Source organism: Nerophis ophidion, linkage group LG04 (assembly GCF_033978795.1).
Source record: "Nerophis ophidion isolate RoL-2023_Sa linkage group LG04, RoL_Noph_v1.0, whole genome shotgun sequence".
Lineage (NCBI taxonomy): Eukaryota > Metazoa > Chordata > Actinopteri > Syngnathiformes > Syngnathidae > Nerophis > Nerophis ophidion.
In genome coordinates, this window is record NC_084614.1 from 12035453 (window position 1) to 12058286 (window position 22834).

General features: G+C 36.5%; 1 protein-coding gene across 7 annotated transcripts in view; it reads right to left on the minus strand.

Annotated features, from left to right (window-relative positions):
- Positions 1–22834, minus strand: part of msi2b (musashi RNA-binding protein 2b) — a 637421-nt gene that overhangs the window by 570500 nt on the left and 44087 nt on the right. For all 7 annotated transcript variants that reach the window (XM_061897062.1, XM_061897059.1, XM_061897061.1 and 4 more), the window contains one exon: positions 10241–10282. In XM_061897062.1, the coding sequence (XP_061753046.1) occupies positions 10241–10282 (42 nt within the window). The remainder of the gene's footprint in view (positions 1–10240; positions 10283–22834) is intronic.

Below are 22834 nucleotides of genomic sequence, written 5' to 3' on the forward strand. Positions count from 1 at the left end.
ACATTGATTTTGATTCAATATGATGTTTTGAGCAATGACAGTTTGAAAGAAAAAAAAACAGCTGTGTTTTATTAGTCAACGTTGCAACTTTTTCTAAATTACATTTAGCCTTTAAACTTTTTATTTTACTTTTGTTTATGTTTTTGTTTATTTTAATAGTATTTTTAGAATGTGCCGTGGGCCTTTAAAACATTAGCTGTGAGCCGGAAATGGCCTCCGGGGCACACTTTTGACACCCCTGCTATAGATAATAAAAAATAAAATCTGATAAATCTATGAGTAAAAAGCAGAGCCTGGCGGCAAGGACAAGTACAACCTATTTACCATTTATTTATTTATCACCTGGACAGCCCCGCAAAAGAGGACATATCCAGTGAAAAGAGGACGTATGGTCAGTCTATCATAGCCCAGTCGCTGCTAGCATGCCGTGTGATGTTTTTTTTTTTGATTGATTGAAACTTTTATTAGTGGATTGCACAGTACAGTACATATTCCGTACAATTGACCACTAAATGGTAACACCCGAATATGTTTTTTAACTTGTTTAAGTCGGGGTCCACGTAAATCAATTCATGGTGCCTCGGTGTGCATTGTTTACACAACGTGCGGTGCGCTACTTAATATGTCCGTGTGGAACTCGTTCGGTACACCTCCGAACCGAACCGAAACCCCCGTACCGAAACGGTTCAATACAAATACACGTACCGTTACACCCCTAGGTGGGTGCCATGATTGGGTATAAAAACAGCTTCTCAAAAAATGCTCAGTCTTTCACAAAAAAGGATGAGGCGAGGTAGACCCCTTTGTCCACAACTGCGTGAGCAAATAGTCAAACAGTTTAACAACAACGTTTCTCAAAATGCAATTGCAAGAAATTTAGGGATGGCCAGAAACAAACATCAATCTCTAAAGGATATCACCACATGGGCTCAGGAACACTTCAGAAAACCAATGTCACTAAATACAGTTCGTTGCTGTAACTGCAAGTTAAAGCTCTAGTATGCAAAGCGAAAGCCAGTTATCAACAACATCCAGAAACGCACCCGGCTTCTCTGGGCCCGAGATTATCTAAGATGGATTGATCCAAAGTTGAAAAGCGTTCTGTGGTCTGACGAGTCCACATTTCAAATTGTTTTAGGGAATATTCGACATCGTGTCATCTGGACCACAGGGGAAGCGAACCATCCAGACTGTTATTGACACAAACTTCAAAAGCCAGCATCTGTGATGGTATGGGGGTCCATTAGTGCCCAAGGCATGGGTAATTTACACATCTGCGAAGGCACCATTAATGCTGAAAGGTACATACAGGTTTTGGAACAACAAATGCTGCCTATCTAGGCGCAGTCTTTTTCATTGACGCCCCTGCTTATTTCAGCAAGACAATGCCAAGCCACATTCAGCACATGTCACAACAGCGCTGCTTCGTAAAAAAAAAGAGTGCGGGTACTTTCCTGGCCTGCCTGAAGTCCAGACCTGTCTCCCATCGAAAATGTGTGGCGCATTATGAAGCGTAAAATACGACAGCGGAGACCCCGGACTGTTGAACGACTGAAGCTCACCTCAGTCAAGCCCATTTTTGCTCCTTAAATGTCTTCCTCCTCACTGTCTAATGTAAAAGGTCTACAATGCTCTAATAATGTTTTGATTAAACTTACCCTGGCCATTTGTCTGTTTGAAGGCTAGCGGTTCAACAATATGTACGGTCCACAGCAGCGGTAGTAAAGCCACACCTTTGACCCAATAACTTGTTTTCCATAAAAAGTCTTACTCATACTTGCATCCTTCAACTCACAGTTTATGGACAATATCTGCATATCTTTTTGTGAGCGGAACATGACAATTAATATTTTCTATGAACCAGCTCGTCGTGTCTGGCATGTCTTTTCTTGCTATGGACTACCTCTTTGTTACAATGGAGTATGCAAAACCCATTTCAAATCCCATTTATCTTGATGAATAAAACCAATGTCTTTCTTTTGGGACATCTTGGTTATTTGCAGCTAAAGCACAAGTGCTGTGCCATATACGCTGAAATGCCATGTCAAGTTTGTAAAAAAAAAATGTTGCCGTGAGAGAATATGCACTGCATGATTACCCTGAAATATGAAGGCCCAATAAGAAAATATCCCTCTTCATAGGACAAATATCTGGGTGGCCTTATTGTCAAGCTGAACAAAATATAATGATATAGCGCTCTGGTCTTTGTTGAGGACTTTTGTGATTATTTTTCAGACTCGTGCAGCTGTGGAGAGTTGGAACAGCAAACTGGTGCTTTTAATAAACCCCAGAAGACATTTAAAGGGGCTGGCAGTCACAGAGTTTAATTTACCCAGCAGTGAGCTATGTCATTCAAAATGAGGATCATTTTGAGATGGGGAATATCATATTGTTAAATCCAGAACAAATAACTGAGCAAAGTGTAAGATGGGGTTTATAAGATTGTGTAATACTAAAATAAGTTCCAAAGTCTGCAACAGTGAGACATTAAGAGATGAAGACAGGAATATTATACTGAAGAATATACAATAAATGTGAAGCAAAAACCTAGGGGATACATTTCTTCCTCACAGCATTATTAATAGAATTTATTAAATTGTAATGTGTGCATCTCTTGAGCCACAATACACTAGAGAGGCTGTTCTGCATGTTACATCATAAAGCAAACAGTCCCAGAAAATGACGTGCGAACCACAGGCAAGTGGATTGACTGAGGAGACCAGTCAATTTGCCCGTCATGGAAAATGTGTGCAAGATAGAGAGGAAATGAAATAGGCAAATGGATAAAAAAGGAGCTGTGTGTGAAATGAAAAATGAGAACTAAGACATAGCTGCCAGCAAAAGAGGAGCTTTGACAGCCTGCCGTTAAAAAGGAAGCCGCAGTCACAGGTGTCAGCCTGGAGTGAAATATAGGACAGAGCTTTGACATTATATCCTTGAATTACCTCAATCAACGTACAAGCATGCTTAGTCTTTCTCTTAGCTGATGTTAAAAACATGCAGCCAAAGTTCCAGGAGAAAAACGGCCTCATACAAAAAGAACAATACATGTCTGTGAGTGTTGTCACAGCTGTCTCTGTTCAGGTCAAATTTATTTGTGCAGTCTCCTTTCTCCATGCCAAAATCTACCAGAAACACAGCAACAACAAGAACAGGAGAGCCTTCCAGGCAGATCCCTAAGTGAGGTGTGGGGGGAAAGGTCACACCCCTTGCTCTCTAAAAAAGATGCTGCTTCGTCCTTTAATTTCCATAACAAGCCATCACAACCCATCTCCCCCTGAAGCGGCCGCAGTCCCACTGGCAATTAAAATCATGCTGTGATCTGCCATTATTGTGTAGCGCTGTACTGTGGGAAACAAAAGAGGCGACAGCAGCAGTAATGACACCTGCCGTCGAACGGTAAATCTCCAGCAATGTTGGTAAAAGACGTTGCTTTGATTTCTACAGGAAAAACAGAGCGGGCCTTGTCACAAATGTCCCGATGATACTTGCGAGGAAATATCAAGCAAGGCAAAGCGTAAAGAAGAAGCCTCTGAATTTAAATGTTTTAACAGGAAACTAGGGGGGTACTTTTGCATTAAACTTTTTGGCTCCAAAACTACATACAAAAATACATATATTTGGACATGGCTTTGTCTTAACCTTAATTGTGGATTTTTTTCTAGAACCTCAAAATGTACTATCCTATACTAATAAAGAAAGAAAGATTGCACATAAACATGCTAACCTTTTTCCACAAAACATTGTAAGGTATATGCTAGGGCTGCCTAAAGTGGGGCCTGGGGGCCGAATTCGGCCCGTTGAGTCATTTGATATGGCCCGCCAAACGGTGGCTTCGCAAATGTAAGACATATTCATACTGACCTTTTAAGCTTACTTGGCAGCAGGGGTGTCCCGATCCGATATTGATATTACATATTGGTCCAATTTTAGCTTAAAAAACAAGCATCAAGTCGACTTGTCGCAGTTTTTTTCATAGTTTGGCCAGGGGTGCAACCTTTACTCAGGAGCGACTTATGTGTGAAATTATTGACACATTACCTTAAAATATCAAATAATATTATTTAGCTCACTCACGTAAAAGACTAGACGTATAAGATTTTATGGGATTTAGCGATTAGGAGTGACAGATTGTGGGGGGGGGGGGGGGGGGGGGGGGGGGGGGGGGGGGGTTGTGTCCTTTTTCTTTTTTTTTCTTCTTTGTCATGAAAAAGGGACGTTTTTGTCATGAAAAAGGGAGTTTTTTGTGGTTGGTGCACTATTTGTAGGTGTATATTGTGTTTTTAATGTTGATTTGATAAAAATTTTTTTTTTTTTTTTTTTTTTTTTTTTTTAATAAAAAATTCTTCTGCGGCCCGATACTAATCGGGCCACGGCCCGGTACCGGGCCGGTACCGGTGGTTGGGGACCACTGCCCTAGATCTTACCATGAAAAGCAGTTACGAACAAAATATGCAAACTATGCAATGGTTGTATTACAATTATTACAGTATTACGTTAGCAAAAAAAATAAAATTGTCGAGTGGTATCAGGGTTATCTGTCGTTTGTCTGCGTTCCAGGACATGTCGGACTACCTGGCGTTCCAGCCGCCATTCTACACGACAAAATAGATGAAAACTTGGAAAAAAATGGAGGTCTACAACTTCTTTGTACCTGGGTCAAGGACATTGGTATCAAGATTCTCCCAGGTCAATATCCATCGTTTTTGCTTGTGTACATTTGTATTTCATGATTTAACTCGGCGTCTCCAGCTATGTTTATTGACTTTTTGCTTGTGTACATTTGTATTTCATGATTTAACTCGGCGTCTCCAGCTATGTTTATTGACTTTTTGTTGCACACGCCATTTACGAGTAGGAGTGTTTTACCCGTCTTTAACAAAGTATAACTACAGATCTCAAAATTGAGTATGTGCTGCAAGCGTCATTTAGGATTGCTGCCTTGGTAACTCTTTCAGGTTATGCCTACTTTTGCTTTCTTTTATTGAGAATCATCGAGAAGTAAAATAAGTTATAAGATGTCCGAAAAAAAATAAAATACTAATAGTTTTAAAATAATGCTTAAATTGGGAATACTAAACGTTAAAAGTATATCAATCAAACCTTTAAAAAAGTGATCACTGCAAACGTGTCTGTTTTTCGACTCGATCTTGTGAGGACTCTTCTTCGGCATGGTAATGCCGGTGTGGTTTTCCCGTGGATGTGTCGAAGCAGAACACAGCATAGGTAAGATAAAGGGTATTTATTTAATAACAAAAGGCTATGAACAAAAACATTGGTGTAAAGAGAAAAGGTAAACAAAAGACGCTAGCGTGAAAGCTAGGATAAAACACAAGGAAAACTAAAACTTGGTACGAGGACACAAAAGAGTAAACAAAAACATTCAGCATGAAAGCTAGAAAATAAAGTGGCTTAGCGTGAGAGCTAGCGAGAAAAATACATACATGGAATGATGAGAGTCGTCACTGTTGCGCGGTGGCAAATTAGGATCCGAGAGTGAGTGAACAGAAAAGGTGAGCTTAAATAGGAGGGTGATAATTATTAGCAGGTGTGCGGGCGAGACTAGCAGGTGGACTGATGAGTGAACATGGTGACAAAGCAAACAGGAAATAAGGAGTCGGAGAAATATACAAAATAGAAAAATAAATAGTGTAGATCTGAGCAGCAGATCGCAACAGATCTGCTCACTTGGACTGGAGTGCGTGCCCCTTTTTCTGGTTGTTTTTTGGAACATTTTGCACTCTTTGCCCTCCTTGGTTCTCAAAGTACTCTAAAATAGAGTAAAACAATGGCAAACGGAGAGCATTTTTCTTCGTGAAAGGCAAAATGCCAACCAGGATGCTTTGACCTAAGATGCTCGCTGGCCCGCCACTTCGAGTCTCACATATTTAATGAGCTGGACGTGATATCAAATGAATACAACCTATAAGCTCACAAGGTTGTTTTTTTGTTTTGTTTTTTCAGTCAATTCGTTTACAAAAGGTAAATATGGTAGGCGTTCTGCTACTCACAGCTACTTAACAGCTAAACACACAATAGCACAACAGCTAAACATACATATAATGTATTCTTAATTGAGCAATGTTGCAGTCCAAAACAGCACATTTGTCAATATAAATAAGCATCAATTAAATATAGTTGAATGTTACTAAATCATAGTTTCCTAGGCAAAGGTGAAATAGAAAGTATCCAGCAACAAGCGTGCCCGCATCATTCAACTTACTGTGTCATGACCTTAACTTAATTAAGAACATATTATTTAATTAAAAACAATTACCACTCCACTTCAATTTAACATTCCAGACGGTTGATAGTAAATAATTAAAAACATTTTATACCAACCAACATTCTTTTGTTTGGACTAACTTCACTTGATCAAACCTTTTTTAATATTCCCCTCTACAAAATAATAAAAGTACGTATGATTCCTGCTGATAACGTATTCGGATCAATATCAGTATGATATTGGAAGTGAAAAAGTTTGGGTCACTCTAACCATCATTGGGCATGTTCGCAAGGCTTACTAGTTGGGTAACTAATTGCCATCCATAATTGTTAGTGATACTAAATATAGAAACTTTTTGGCTATTTGTGTTTCATGCTTGAAATTGCTGTGTTTGGCCCGCGGCCCAATGGCACATTTTACTTTGGCCCTTGGAGGCAAAAAGTGTGGGCACCCCTGCTTTCGATGAAGAGGAGTGTGTTTTTGTTTTGTTTTATTATTTGTTTTTGTTTTTCAGAAAAATAACAATCATTAATTTTAATACAAGAGCTTCTGTAGGAAGATGCATAACTAAACCACTGTATTGTGCGATCTAAATTAAGATAGGTAAAATTCAGTGGTCTACTGACTGCTGTTGTAGATTTATTTAAACAAAATAAATATATAATTAATTGGGACAAGTCTAATCATCCTAACCCTATTGGAATAAATGCATTTGTGTTTGGGCTTAAATGGGGTCCTGTTATGCAAAAAAAAAACTTTTGTTACCTGTTGGCACTTGATTTTGTGAATTTGGGATATCTTTAATCCAAATTTAATCCAAACTTGGTGGCTGGTATTAATGAAACACTTTTGCCTCTTTCCAAGTGAGCCGTTCGGAATTTGAGACGATTGTTATTTAGTTGTAGTACCATGTTGTAGTCAATAAGTTCCTCATTTACACTGTTGCCATTTATTGTAAAAAGTAGTGTAAACTTCTAAAATGTATCTGTCAGTAGACCTCATATGAAAGCCCTAAAATCTACAACATGGCTGACGGTTTGGAGATGCAGTCAAAGTGTGCTTTGCCAGGGAGAAGGCTTTGCCACGTAAATAAGTCTGCCCACAAAACGGCGCATTGTGAAGAGACAGCTGTTTGAAGATAGTCTGTAAAACAAAATTTATGCAAAATTTGCACCAAAGCAACAATACATGTAGAATTACATGTAGAACAGAAGGATGTGTATAAATATAGAAAAACAAAATCATAATATTTCCCCTTTAAAGAGATAACTCTAGGAAAAGTGGTACAAAATGGATAGATGGATGGAAATCTTTAAATTGTGGCGTTTATAGGCAGCAAACAGTACAAAAAAGAGGAAGACACTGGCTGCCCATTCTGCTGGGAAACATTTTAAAAATGCAGTGCACCCTGCAGAGCATCAGGGAACTCACAGACTCATGTGACTGTGACGACCATCATAATGATGAGATGAGATGCACCAGGCTTCAGTTTAGCAGGTGATTAATTAATCCATCGTAGTGTACATTTGCTCACATTCATTACTCAGAGGTGCGAGAGGGACGTGGCTTTATCAGAAAACAAGAAAACCCTCAAGTTGTTATCACCAACTACTTGCCGCATCGAGAAACCAATTTCCTGAACATGTCAAACAATTAGCCGGTACAACACAAATGTAATAATATACAATGAAGATTTAATGTTGTTATATCTGTATTCCTAACCATATTCCGAAAAACACCAGTACTATTTTTGCCTACCACAAGGATAATTTACATTATTAATGCACGTAAAAAGGATGATCGTGCTGACTCTTGAAGTAAAAAATAAAGCACTTCAGGTTATTTCCATCTGCAATAAAAATAAAGCCGTGCTTGAACCCAATCAAGTTGCACTTTACAAATAAACACTATATCAAATCACTTAATAATCTCTTCATACACATCTGTCAATCAATCCCAAAAGGCAACGTCATCCTTGAAGATCGTCATTGATACCATTGACCTGCCCAGTAAACGCATCTGCTATTTCCTTATTCAAGATAAGCTTGAGTCCTGTGACAGGTTTCTTTGTAATGTGGACAACGGGCTGCATTTCTTTAGCACTTTACTATGATGTGCAGAATACTGGCTTGTCTCCCCATGTTTTTGACCATTACCAATTTTCAGATGGGTTGATGGTCACAAATAAGCGAGATCAGTGTAATCAAACATATTCATTAGTTGCCCATAAAGATGTGACGCAAAAGCTTGTGTTCGTGGTTGGTGACTTACTGTATTTGTCAATACAGTAAAACTATATTCTTAACCCTTTGATTCAGGTAAAACAATGCCCATAAAACCTTTCCCTCATTTTAAGTTAGGTAGTTGCATGGTTTCCGTATCTCAATTCTTTTAATAATTGTTGTCTAAATGCTCGTTGGAGTGGAAGCGTTCATATTTTTTGCCACAGGGAGTAACACAGTCTGATAAGGGTTGTTTTTCCTTTTCCGTGTGATCTTGTCATCCCGGTGCAAACACCTTCACTTGTTTACCGCCAAATGTCCTTTGTGTTCACCTTCACTTCCTGTCTGTTTTCCAGCATTAGTCTACGTGCCGTACATAATGCAGAATTTTACCGTACTGGAGCATTCGGCAGTTAAGAGGTCATTGTCAGGGTTACTGATGAGGTCATTGTTAGCCCTGAGAACATTAGAGCTGATTGGTGCCGTCACAATTTTTATTCCATAGCCCGTGTCTCGTCATGCACCTGCCAAGCTGAGCTCTTTTAAACTCGAATGGGGTCAACTCGGAAGCTGCATGTGAGCAGCCAAGCAGGCAAGCAGGGAGTGGGGAGATGTGGGGCGATTGAAGGAAATGAGAATCAGACAGCAACTCCTACATAGAAGCTAGAATGTATTTGAAAAAAGGAAATACCACACAAATACACAATGTTAATCCGTCTTAAGAAATGCTTTATATTTCGGTGTCATATCAAAAGGGATGTTAATGAGTCTGGCTTAGTGGAGAACAAGTGACAAACTTACCACTGATCTCCCATTAAATCATCATGTTCTCTGGCTTTGCAAGTCAATGCTGATGACTGACTACACATGAAACTCTTTCATAAAGCGAGTTTCAAATGCACAAGGAAGAAGAAAATGTCTTTTGAGTTTTTCCAACTGTTTTTTTTACGAGTCAAAAGCCCTGCTTGTAAAGCAGAAAAGTGTTGCACTACAATCTAGTGTGCTACAGCCTTCACATTAAATGCTAGGGGGGGGGGGGGGGGGGGGGTGAGGGCATGTCAACAAAACCCTTGACTGTGCTGCGGCACCATCTGCACGCGTTGCATATTTAATTGTCAATAGAGCTGCTCAAGACCAGCAATCAAGCAAAGAAAACGCCTATGCAAAAGATCTTGTGCCTCATGAGCAACAGCCCGAGCATTATTGGAGTTTTGTTTCCATGCTAATTGTGACAATGTATACATGCAGGCTCCAAATTAAAGATATTCCTAAACCATTTATGTGACTATGTCCCTTTTGACTGAATATTAAAGAAAAAACACTTCCAGAAAATGTAATCCATAGATTTCTTGCAGCACAAAGCCATTCATTCAAAAAAAAAAAGTTTTACATGGATGTGCTCCCCTAAAGCTGAAGACAAAAGACAGGACATTGTCATTGACATTGACATTGACATTGACATTGACATTGATTTCTTCCACACCAAAGTCAAATGATAACTGCACGAGTTTGTCTTCGAATGCAAATAAATTAATTTGCTACAACAGTTTCATGTCTAAGCACTAGAATGAGGTTTAGCATGAAAACAGGTAAGGATAGAAAATAAATATTTTTAAAAGTGCAGAGAAGAAACAAGGTGAGAACAATGTAGCCAGACAAGGTATTTCTCTAAAGCAAACAGACAACCCCTGCCTCTTTGAATCTGCAGTGTGGCCACAGAAAATTAGGTATGGTGGTGACATGAGACATAATCATTTTCTCCAAGCAGGCCTGGTGACCAATTTATTCTTACCTTAGGCTGGGCGCGACGTGGAAAGGCAACCTTAGGATCAATCTAAAGAAGAGGAGAAAAAAATGGCGATATTGAGATATTTTCAACACATTAAAATTCATATTTCTTTACTCTAATCCTACAAAAATCCCCACAGTGCAATCAGTCATATATACGGCCCAAAGAATAAATATTGGCATTTTGTAGCAGCAAATCAAATATTCAGTGGATTCAAATGTGACTTTTTATGAACACTGATAACTTACCAAAACCTTTTACGGTTTAAAAATGCTGCATAATCAGGTGGTTGTAAGACATGCAATCTGCTCTTAAAAGGATGAGACGTTTTCCTAAACTAAAGCTGTATTCAATCCAGTCAGTGCAATCTCAGTAAAAGAAAAAAAAAATGTTAACAGACACCGCAGAATGACTATTGAATCTGAAATAATTCTTTCTGTCGTCCAAAGTATGCTTATTTAAATTAAACAAGGTTCGGATAATTAATCTAATACTGAGGTAAGTTTGTTTATTTTATTTTTGTAGAAGAATAATGTTTGGTGATTGCTGAACACTACAACCATAAGGCATGTGTCTATCCTCCATCAGACTCAATGTTATTTGATCAGTCAAAGACTTGGTTCATGATCCATATGACCTGGTCATTTGTAAAACATTGTTTATTACACTATGCACTGACTCATCCATGTTAGAACATAAACCCTAATGAGAAATAAGCAATCATGTCAACTGACTTTTGGGTGATGAGATATATTTCTACTTACTGAATCCTTGATGTGATAACCTCGCCTCATTTTATATTAAGTTTCAGGAATGAGTCTGTGTTATGACTAGGCAGTGAGCACAAAACAAACACACATGTTATGCTAAACTTTACATCCTAAGTGCTGTATTTTATTCAGACGATTTGCTGGCCATGTTCCGTCTCCTCATTACGTTCCATGGCAAAGCTCTATGACACATTCAAGATCCATTCATTTGACTGGGCAACAAACCATTAGAAACAGCATATTCATTACTGCTGATCAGAGTCGAACAATGTCCAGGCCACAATTAATGCCGCCTTTGCCAACAGAAATAAAAATTAAATGATGAAATACTGTAGAGTACAAAATACGCATAAATAAATGATGACTTCGGCATTGGGACAAGCCACACCAGCCACCATTTGACTAGCCATAGTCATTATGGTGGAAATTTGCTGTTCTTCTGATCAGCATTAAACTGATCGAATATGACAGGGAGAAAATGAACATCCTAGGCTGGTGACGCCTCCAAATAATAAGCAGGATGGATCAGATGAGCGTGTTTCTCCGTATCATGCTTGTTATGTTATTAGCTTAATTTCCCCCATTAATTTCCTGGTATGAAGGTATGTCATATTTGGAAAGTGGGGGGTGTCTCATCAACCTTTTACTTGTAATTAACCACACAATGTCATCATAAATGCATACTGAAGAATGTAAGGCTCTTTCCCATTTATATGGATATGATTTTACTTTTTCATTTTCGTTGTTATGTTTATGTTTGTACTGCATATTATATGGAACTATTTGCAATTACGGGAGTCAATTCTGGGCATTCATAGAAGTTATTCCTTTGTCGCAGATGGATGCTATATAAAAAAACGCATACCTTGCTGTGGAAAAGACTAGAAATGAATTGAAGGAGAAAAACATCTGCACAGCTCAATTAAGCCAATGAGGCTGACTACGTTTTAATGTGTTTGAAGGCAAACCATGATGCGCTTTGTCATCGTCATCATTTCTACCCGTCTCAGTTATTACGGTTATCTGTGTAAATCAGGTCAAAATGAGAAATGAATTCAATAACACCTGAGTATGGCAACCTTGCTTGTAATGAATTTCATTTAAAGATTTGTTTTAGCACTTAGCCTCTGGCTTAACCAATTGAAACTCAATTACTTTGCGCACCTTGTTTGAGCAAAGACAACACCTGATGCTTGGAATACCAAATCCAGTGCTTCTAACCTACTTTGAGGTCATCAGGCACACATTACTTACTATTTTGTCATTTGACAGCATCTTCTCTGTTTTTGACAAAACAATTGGGATTTTCATATTCTTTTTTAACTTACATACAAATAAGAGAAAAAAGCGCTAAAGAGCACAGATGATACTACAGGTCTTCCGCTAGATCCATGCAGACAAATTAGGCAAGGAGAATGTACAAACGAATTCTTTGGAGAACTACTGCAGCAGCCCCTTTTTGGGTCACAACTTATGATAAATGACTCCTTTGAGAAAATTGAAATCAAGGGCAGGTGAGGTGTAGCGATTGTTTTCCTGTGTTTTTACATACTCATGCATATGTGATTTGGTGGTTCAAAACTGTCAGTCCCCTTAAGGCCATTGAGCTAAAATGCGCACTGCCCCTTTGCACTGGGTAACCACTGAGCCACAAATGATCTCGTCTCCATTTCACATGGAACAAATTCTACTAAATTAACATATTAGTAATAATCAAAGAAATAAAAAGACAGGATACACATTTGACCTCTGTCAAAAGAGTTAACTATCGCCTTTGTCCACTTTGCATATGGATTATAACATTTTTAAGGGAAAATATGGGACACTAAAATTTCTCGACATACCATATTTAGGCATGTGGATGAAGAAGCACAGAGGTGGCAAATTAACTTTAATCACTTCTAAAACATTATCTTTTCACCAGTGACTGTTTTCGGCTCCTTCCTCCAGCATTTACTTTTGCGCCTGTCTGTTTTAGCAAAGAATTGTTTTTGTCACCAATCAATAATGTACACTGTAGTTCAGACAAACGCGACCTAGACATTTACATATCTGATGTATATCCAGATAAGAGGCCAGGGCAGGATTTTTTCTTTTTTTTTTAAAAGGAATTTAAAAAATTATAATCTGAATTGACCTGCATTATGAAAAATAGCCGAAGAATCCCACTCGTTGGTGTCTTAGTCTCTGTGCTTTATTTTATTCAGAATGAAAGCAAAATATTCACCATGGAGCTAAAGAAAATTGCGTTTGCCAGCACTTTGATAAAGAAGGTGCAAAACACTAATGAATTCAAGACAGACCTCGAAGCTAAATATATAAGAAGCTTTGCGTGGCACTCCTCTCTTCAATAAAGATAGAAGTGATGTTACAATTAAAGCTGTCTGATAATATATCTCAATCGATGCTATCTGTCGATATTGGCCTAAAAATGTGATATCAGATAATAACGCTATCAGCTTTTCTGCCGATAATCAAATAGAATTATATACGAAACTGAACTAAACACACAAAAACAAAAACAATAAACATAACATACTGTGCAACATTAGCACAATACAAATAAGATATAAACATATATTGCAAAGATATACAAACCACGTTTCCACATGACTTGGGAAATTGTGTTAGATGTAAATATAAACGGAATACAATGATTTGCAAATCATTTTCAACTGTTTTTCAGTTGAATATGCTACAAAGACAACATATTTGATGTTCAAACGAAAAAATATTTTTTTTTGCAAATAATGATTAACTTTAGAATTTGATGCCAGCAAAACGTGAAAAATAAGTTGGGAAAGGTGGCAATAAATACTGATAAAGTTGAGGAATGCTCATCAAACACTTATATGGAACATCCACAGATGTGCAGGCCAATTGGGAACAGTTGGGTGCCATGATTGGTATAAAAGCAGCTTCGATGAAATGCTAAGTAATTCACAAACAGGGATGGGGTGAGGGTCGCCACTTGTAAGCAAAGTGTCGAACAGTTTTAGAACAACATTTCTTAACAAGCTATTGCAAGGAATTTAGGGATTTTACCATCTACGGTCTGTAAAATCATCAAAAACTTCAGAGAATCTGGAGAAATCACTGCACGTAAGCAATGATATTACGGACTTTGGATCCCTCAGGCGGTACTGCATCAAAAACCGACATCAGTGTGTAAAGGATATCACCACATGGCTCAGGAACACTCCATAAAACCACTGTCAGTAACTACAATTGTCGCTACACCTGTAAGTGCAAGTTAAAACTCTACTATGCAAAGCCAAACCCATTTATCAACAATATCCTGAAACGCCGCCGGCTGGGCCCAGATGGACTGATACAAAGTGGAAAGGTGTTCTGTGGGCTGACTAGTCCACATTTGCTATTATATTTGGAAACAGAGGATGTGGTGTCCTCCAGAACAAAGAGGAAAATAACCATTCGGATTGTTATAGGCGCAAAGTTCAAAAGCCAGCATCTGGGATGGTATGGGGGTGTATTAGTGCCCAAGGCATGGGTAACTTACACATCTGTGAAGGCACCATTAATGCTGAAAGGTCCATACAGGTTTGGAGCAACATATGTTAGTTTAGATAGTACTTAATTGTTTATGTTGTCATCCAAACAACGTTATCATGGACACCCCTGCTTATTTCAGCAAGACAATGCCAAGCCACGTGTTACAACAGTGTTGCTTCGTAGTAAAAGAGTGCGGGTACTTTCCTGGCCCGCCTGCAGTCCAGACCTGTCTTCCATTGAAAATGTGTGGCGCATTATGAAGCATAAAATACGACAGCGGAGACCCCGGATTGTTGAATGACTGGAGATCTACATAAAACAAGAAGGGGAAAGAATTCCACTTTCAAAGCTTCAACAATTAGTTTCTGCAGTTCCCAAAAGTGTATTGAGTGTTGTTAAAAGAAAAGGTGACGTAACACAGTGGTGAACATGCGCTTTCCAACCTACTTTGGCACAAGTTGCAGCAAAGAAATCCTAAGTGAATTATTATTTGCAAAAAAAAAAGTAATTTTATGAGTTTGAACATCAAATAGCTTGTCTTTGTATGAGTTTGAACATCAAATAGCTTGTCTTTGTAGTGAATATGGGTTGAAAATGATTTGCAAATCATTGTATTCCGTTTATATTTACATCTAACACAATTTCCCAACTCATATGGAAACAGGGTTTGTACAATAATAAAGAGAGCTACAAATATATAACTCATATATCATTTGAGAGTGGAAATTACAAACTTTAATTACAATTTCTAAAGCGTTGATACTTTTTTTGTGTCCAGTTCACTAAGCAGATACAGTATCTGTCAATTTCAATAATATATTATTTTATTTGAGGTGTTCTTTCTGATCATTTGTCTTTGTGGATATTGTACAATGTAACATGTAACGAATCAGTTTATCATATGTGTACTTACATATTAGAGCTGTCCCGATACCAAAATGTCATTCGATACGGTGATACTTTTCAAAATATAGGGGACCAAAAAAAATTTATTATTGGCTTTTTTTCAACAGAAAATCGTATGATACATTGAACATACATTTATTATTGCAATTAAAGCACAATTCTGGCATTAATAACATACTGATCATACAAGACAAACTTCTCTGTTAGTAGTCAGTAGGCAATCAAATGTTCCTAATTTGCCTGCTGACGTATGAAGTATCATATTATGTCATTTCCCATTCTATTATTTGGTCAAAATTATGAGGGACAAGCGGTAGAAAATGGATTATTAATCTACTTGCTCATTTATTCTTAATATCTGCTTACTTTCTATTAACACGTTCTATCTACACTTCTTTTTAAAATGTAATATTCACCTATTCCTTTGTTGTTTGGATACTACAAAATGTTGGCCTCAATCCAATACCAAGTAATTACAGGGTCATACATTAGGAATAATTAAAGTTATCGTGTGCCCAAAGACGTACTTCCTGGGTTTCTAAACAATAAAAAGAGATTTTGTGATAATAAAAAATATCGATGTTCTCATTGTTGTATTGACTAGGTACGGCAATTGTACCTGGTACCGTTACAGTTTATGTCTGTTTAGATCCACCAATGGCATTTCTTTACATTCAGGAGAGCTAGCTTGCTGTTAGCGGTTAGCTGTTGTGTCTTCCTACTGTGTGTAGTGAAGCATATTTCGCTGTTCCTCGTTCTGCAGGGAGGATACATGATGTTGTTTATTTATCGCCATGAAGGCGAAGATTAGTGGTTTAGAAGTAGCTTCAGTGTTTATAACGTCACCTTTATCGTAAGTTTTGAAGTCAAAAAATGCGTACGACAGTGCATCCTATTATCCGTAAAAAACAAAAGTACCTGTGTTTTTCAGAGTATCACAGTATCACAGCATCACAGTATTGTTTTTAATTCATCAGTACCGCAGTAATTTATTTTTAGTATGTATATATCGTACAATTCTACTGTTTACTAGGGCTGGGTTCTTTGGGCACCAGACGATTTGATTCGATTATTTGGGGTAACAATTCGATTCATAATTGATTCTCGATTTTGAACCAAATTTGAATTCAAAATAAATGCTTTTTAAATCACATTGGGTGCCAATTTTATGATTTACATCACTCCTCCATAAAATAGACAAACAGCTCTGATACAATTTTATATTGCTTTAAAAAAAAATGCTACCCGAACATTTATTAAAGTCAAAAACAAATAAGATAACAAGAGAAGTATCCAACACTTCTCTTTTCTAAATAAATCTGTACAGCATCTACATTAACATTTAATAGTATGATTTGCCAGATTGGCTGGTCAGGACAAATAAAAAACTAAAAAAATTCAAATAAAACATTTGAAAAAAAGGTTTTGTTTTTTTTTAATCAATGAAAAATCGTTACAAATAAAAATTGAGATTTAGTAAAAAAAAAAATGATTGACAGCCCTACTGCATATACTATATATTGTACACACTTGCAGCTAGTATGTCCGCATATGTCCAAGATTGAGAAATTGATTCTGAATTTGTCTTTTGGATTACAAAACAACAATTTGCAATAACTGAAAGATGGGGGGGGGGGGGGGGGGGGGGGGGGGGGGATGGGGGGAGTAAAGTGCCTTCCTCCAATCTCCAATCACCCTCAGCACACCTCAGTCACTCAGTCAAACGCAGTGTTTATGCAGCAAAATAACAAAAAGACTGGCAGTACTAAAAAAAATTACCCAGTTAAAATAGAGACAAGAGAGAACACAATTGTGGCAAAAAAAAGGACAAAATACAGCGTGAAAGAAAGTTTTTATCCTGCGTCACGTCACAGTACATCTACTGCAGGGATCCCCAACCTTTTTGAAAGCAAGAGCTACTTCTAGGGTACTGATTAATGCGAAGGGATACCAGTTTGATACGCACTTAAATAAATTGCCAGAAATAGCCAATTTGCTCAATTTACCTTTAATAAATAAATCTATATATATAAAAAATGGGTATTTCTGTCTGTCATTTCGTCATACATTTTTTTTTCCTTTCTTTTTGTAGAGAATGAATGATGGAAAAAACACTTAATTGAACGGTTTAAAAGAAGAGAAAACACATAAAAAATTCAAATAAAATTTTGAAACATTGTTTTTTCTTTAATTTTGACTCTTTAAAATTTATAATTCAACCGAAAAAAAGGAAGGGAAAAACTAGCTAATTCGAATCTTTTTGAAAAAAAAAAAAAAAATTATGGAGCATCATTAGTAATTTTTCCTTGTTAGGATTAATTTTAGAATTTTGATGACATGTTTTAAATAGGTTAAAATCCAATCTGCACTTTGTTAGAATATATAACAAATTGGACCAAGTTATATTTCTAACAAAGACGAATCATTATTTTTTCTAGATTTTCCAGAACGAAATTTTTAAAATATATTCAAAAGACTTTGAAATAAGATTTAAATTTGATTCTACAGATTTTCTGGATTTGCCAGAATAATTTTTTGGAATTTTAATCATAATAAGTTTGAAGAAATATTTCACAAATATTCTTCGTCGAAAAAACAGAAGCTGAGATGAAGAATTAAATTAAAATGTATTTGTTATTATTTACAATAAAGAAAATACATTTACTTAAACATTGATTTAAATTGTCAGGAAAGAAGAGGAAGGAATTTAAAAGGTAAAAAGGTATATGTGTTTAAAAATCCTAAAATCATTTTTAAGGTTGTATTTTTTCTCTGAAATTGTCTTTCTGAAAGTTATAAGAAGCAAAGTAAAAAAAATTAATGAATTGATTTAAACAAGTGAAGACCAAGTCTTTAAAATATTTTCTTGGATTTTCAAATTCTATTTCAGTCTTGTCTCTCTTAGAATTAAACATGTCGAGCAAAGCCAGTTTGCTAGTAAATAAATACAATTCAAAAAATAGAGGCAGCTCACTGGTAAGTGCTGCTATTTGAGCTATTTTTAGAACAGGCCAGCGGGCTACTCATCTGGTCCTTACGGGCTACCTGGTGCCCGCGGGCACCGCGTTGGTGACCCATGAGTCGCGACTTGTCCAGGGTGTCCCCGCTGCCAATCTCACAATCCACTTTTCCGTCACTCGTGACCCGAGGTACTTGAACTCCTCCACTTGGGGCAAGATCTCCTCCCCAACCCTAAGATTGTCACCCTTTTCATATATATATATATATATATATATATATATATATATATATATATATATATATACACACATACATGTATAAAATATATATAAATACATAGAAATAAATCCATACAGATACACATACATGTATAAAATATATATAAATCCATATAAATAAATGTATACATACACATATATACCTACATATATACAAACACATATATATATATATATATATATATATATATATATATATATATATATATATATATATATATATATATATATATATATATATATATATATATATATATATATATATATATATATATACTAGGGGTGTAACGGTATGTGTATTTGTATTGAACCGTTTCGGTGCGGAGGAGTACGAACAAGTTTCCAAACAAACATATGAAGTAGCCGCCTATGCTAAAGTATTAATAAGCTGCTCCGCTCCGTTCTGCCTCTGTCTCCTGCACAGCACCCAGCATTGTCTCACCCACACAACCATCTGATTAATTACAACCGTAGCGGTAACAGCAAATCAGCAGTGCGTATTCAGAGTGCATGTAGTCAGCACTTCAGCGTCGAGCAGATAGGTGTTTAGCAGGTGAGCAGCGGACTCTCCCCAAATTATTTTTAACACCTCCAAGTCAACTACTTTCTAAACATCACTATGAGCCCGTTGACCTTCGACAAACAAACTGCAGCTCGGCTCTCTCGCATTCCTGGCTTTAGGTAAAGGCTACTTAGCTTTTAGCGTAACGTTAGCTAATTTTGCGGTGTGTGTGTGTGTGTGTGTGTGTGTGTGTGTGTGTGTGTGTGTGTGTGTGTGTGTGTGTGTGTGTGTGTGTGTGTGTGTGTGTGTGTGTTACGGACAGTGTTGATTGAGGTGTGTTGAAGCAGCAAAAAATTACTTTATGTTAAATCAAGAGTTTCGGTCTCTGATAGTTGATATAATAATGTAAGGGCATCATAAAGCCTACATAAACTCCATGGTGTTCAGGGATGAATAGTCTCTCCTATTGCTATTGTGCTATTCTTTCAGCTACTGTTACATTAATCATTTGTAATGTAGCAGCCTAGTTTTGACTGGCAGGGTCCCTGCTATCACATGTTAATACAAATATAACATTTACATAATAAAAATCAACTGTGTGTATATATATATATATATATATACACACGTATACATATATAAGCATACATATATAAGCATGATGAGCTGACTTGAAACTGTTCAATGTTGCACTTTTTATATGTAGAAGAAAAGTTTGGTCATTTTATTTAATCTGAACAACATGTTAAAGCAGTTCAATGTTGATTATCGTGGGCAGAATTATCATAGTGTTCCCAATGTTAAAAGGATAAAGCCATTGTTTACAAATTTGGTAAAAAAATAACCCAAAAATTTATATTTTGTTGTTTTCTTACTGTACCGAAAAATAACCGAACCGTGACCTATAAACCGAGGTACGTACCGAACCAAAATTTTTGTGTACCGTTCCACCCCTTATATATACATATATATATATATATATATATATATATATATATATATATATATATATATATGTCTTGATAGGATTATCCAGAGAATAGTGCTCGATACCGTGGTAGAGCGCAATATGTAGGTGTGGGAAGAAAAAAAATCACAAGACTACTTCATCTCTACAGATCTGTTTCATGAGGGGTTCCCTCAATCATCAGGAGATTTTAATGGAAGCATTCACATACAATGGTTTATATAGAGCACAGAGTGGGTGGGTACAAGCAGGCGTAGGGTGTGGTGATTGGCTCATCCTTTAGAAACCAGACTTTGCAGAATTCTACAGAACTCAGCAAACACATTTGGAACCTCAAAGACCATAATGTTGAATATTCAATAACATGGCAAATTCTTGCATCCAGCACACCTTACAACAGTGGTAATAAAAGATGCAACCTATGCTTAAAAGAGAAACTGTTTATTATATATCATCCAGATTTATCATCCCTCAACAAGCGCAGTGAAATCATTTCAACATGCCGCCACAGAAGGAAACACCTCGTAGGTAACACATGAGCCAATCACCACACCCTACGCCTGCTTGTACCCACCCACTCTGTGCTCTATATAAACCATTGTATGTGAATGCTTCCATTAAAATCTCCTGATGATTGAGGGAACCCCTCATGAAACAGATCTGTAGAGATGAAGTAGTCTTGTGATTTTTTTTTCTTCCCACACCTACACATATATATATATATATATATATATATATATATATATATATATATACACAAATACACATATATACATAAATTATATATGAACGATAGGTTGATTGGCAACACTAAATTGGCCCTAGTGTGTGAATGTGAGTGTGAATGTTGTCTGTCTATGTGTGTTGGCCCTGCGATGAGGTGGCAACTTGTCCAGGGTGTACCCCGCCTTCCGCCCGATTGTAGCTGAGATAGGCGCCAGCGCCCCCCGCGACCCCGAAAGGGAATAAGCGGTAGAAAAATGGATGGATGGGATGGATATATTATATACAGTATATACATAAATATACACATATATATATACATACATAAATATACACATATATATACATTTGTATATATATATACAAATGTATATATATACAAATATAGATATATACATATATATACATATATATATATATATATATATATATATATATATACATATATATATATATATATATATATATATATATATATATATATATATATATATATATATTCCGCCTGATTGTAGCTGAGATAGGCGCCAGCGCCCCCCGTGACCCCAAAAAGGGAATAAGCGGTAGAAAATGGATGGATGGATGGATATATATATATATATATACATTAGGGACGTGGGAAAATTTCGATTTGAATATGAATCGCGATTCTCACGTTGTGCGATTCAGAATCGATGGTCATTTTTAAATAATTGTTTGTTTGTCCATCCATCCATTTTCTACCGCTTATTCCCTTTCGGGGTCGCGGGGGGCGCTGGCGCCTATCCGACAAAACAATACACAGCAATATCATAACAATGCAATCCAATTCCAAAACCAAACCTGACCCAGCAACACTCAGAACTGCAAAAAACAGAGCAATTGAGAGGAGACACAAACACAACACAGAACAAACAAAAAGTAGTGAAACAAAAATGAATATTATCATCAACAGCATCAACATTAGTTATAATTTCAGCATAGCAGTGATTAAAAATCCCTCATTTACATTATCATTAGACATTTATAAAAATAAAAAAAAGAACAATAGTGTCACAGTGGCTTACACTTGCATCCCATCTCATAAGCTTGACAACACACTGTGTCCAATGTTTTCACAAAGATAAAATAAGTCATATTTTTGGTTCGTTTATTAGTTAAAACAAATTTACATTATTGCAATCAGTTGATAAAACATTGTCCTTTACAATTATAAAAGCTTTTTACAAAAATCTACTACTCTGCTTGCATGTCAGCAGACTGGGGTAGATCCTGCTGTATAGAATGAATAGAGAATCCTTTTAAATTGGGAAAAAAACGTTTTTGAATCGAAAATCGTGTTGAATTGAAAAAAAATCGATTTTGAATCTAATCGTGACCCCAAGAATCGATATTGAATCAAACCGTGGGACACCCAAAGATTCGCAACACTCTAATATATATATATATTTATATATATATATATATATATATATATATATATATATATATATATATATATATATATATATATATAGAGTGTGTTATATATATATACATCCAATCCAATCCACTTTATTTATATAGCACATTTAAACAACAATAACGTTTCCAAAGTGCTGCACAGCCATGTTAAAAACAATATTAAAAAAACACAATATTATGCTCCACCAATGACTGAATAAAAACAAAAAATAAATAAATATAAAACCAATAAAAACAATATAAAAATAAAAAATATGATTAAAAACTATTTTAAAGGGTAAAATCAATTAAAACAGTAAAATAGAAATCAAAGTGTATAAAAAACACAGAGGACAACAGAGGACAAAGGACCACACAACTCACGTAGTGTTAAAAGCCAAAGAATAAAAGTGGGTCTTAAGACGAGACTTAAAACACTCCACTGTGGAAGCAGTTTGAACATGGAGCGGCAGAGTGTTCCAGAGCTTAGGGCCGACCACAGAGAAGGCCCTGTCTCCCCTGGTCTTAAGTCTGGTCTTGGGCACCACGAGCTGG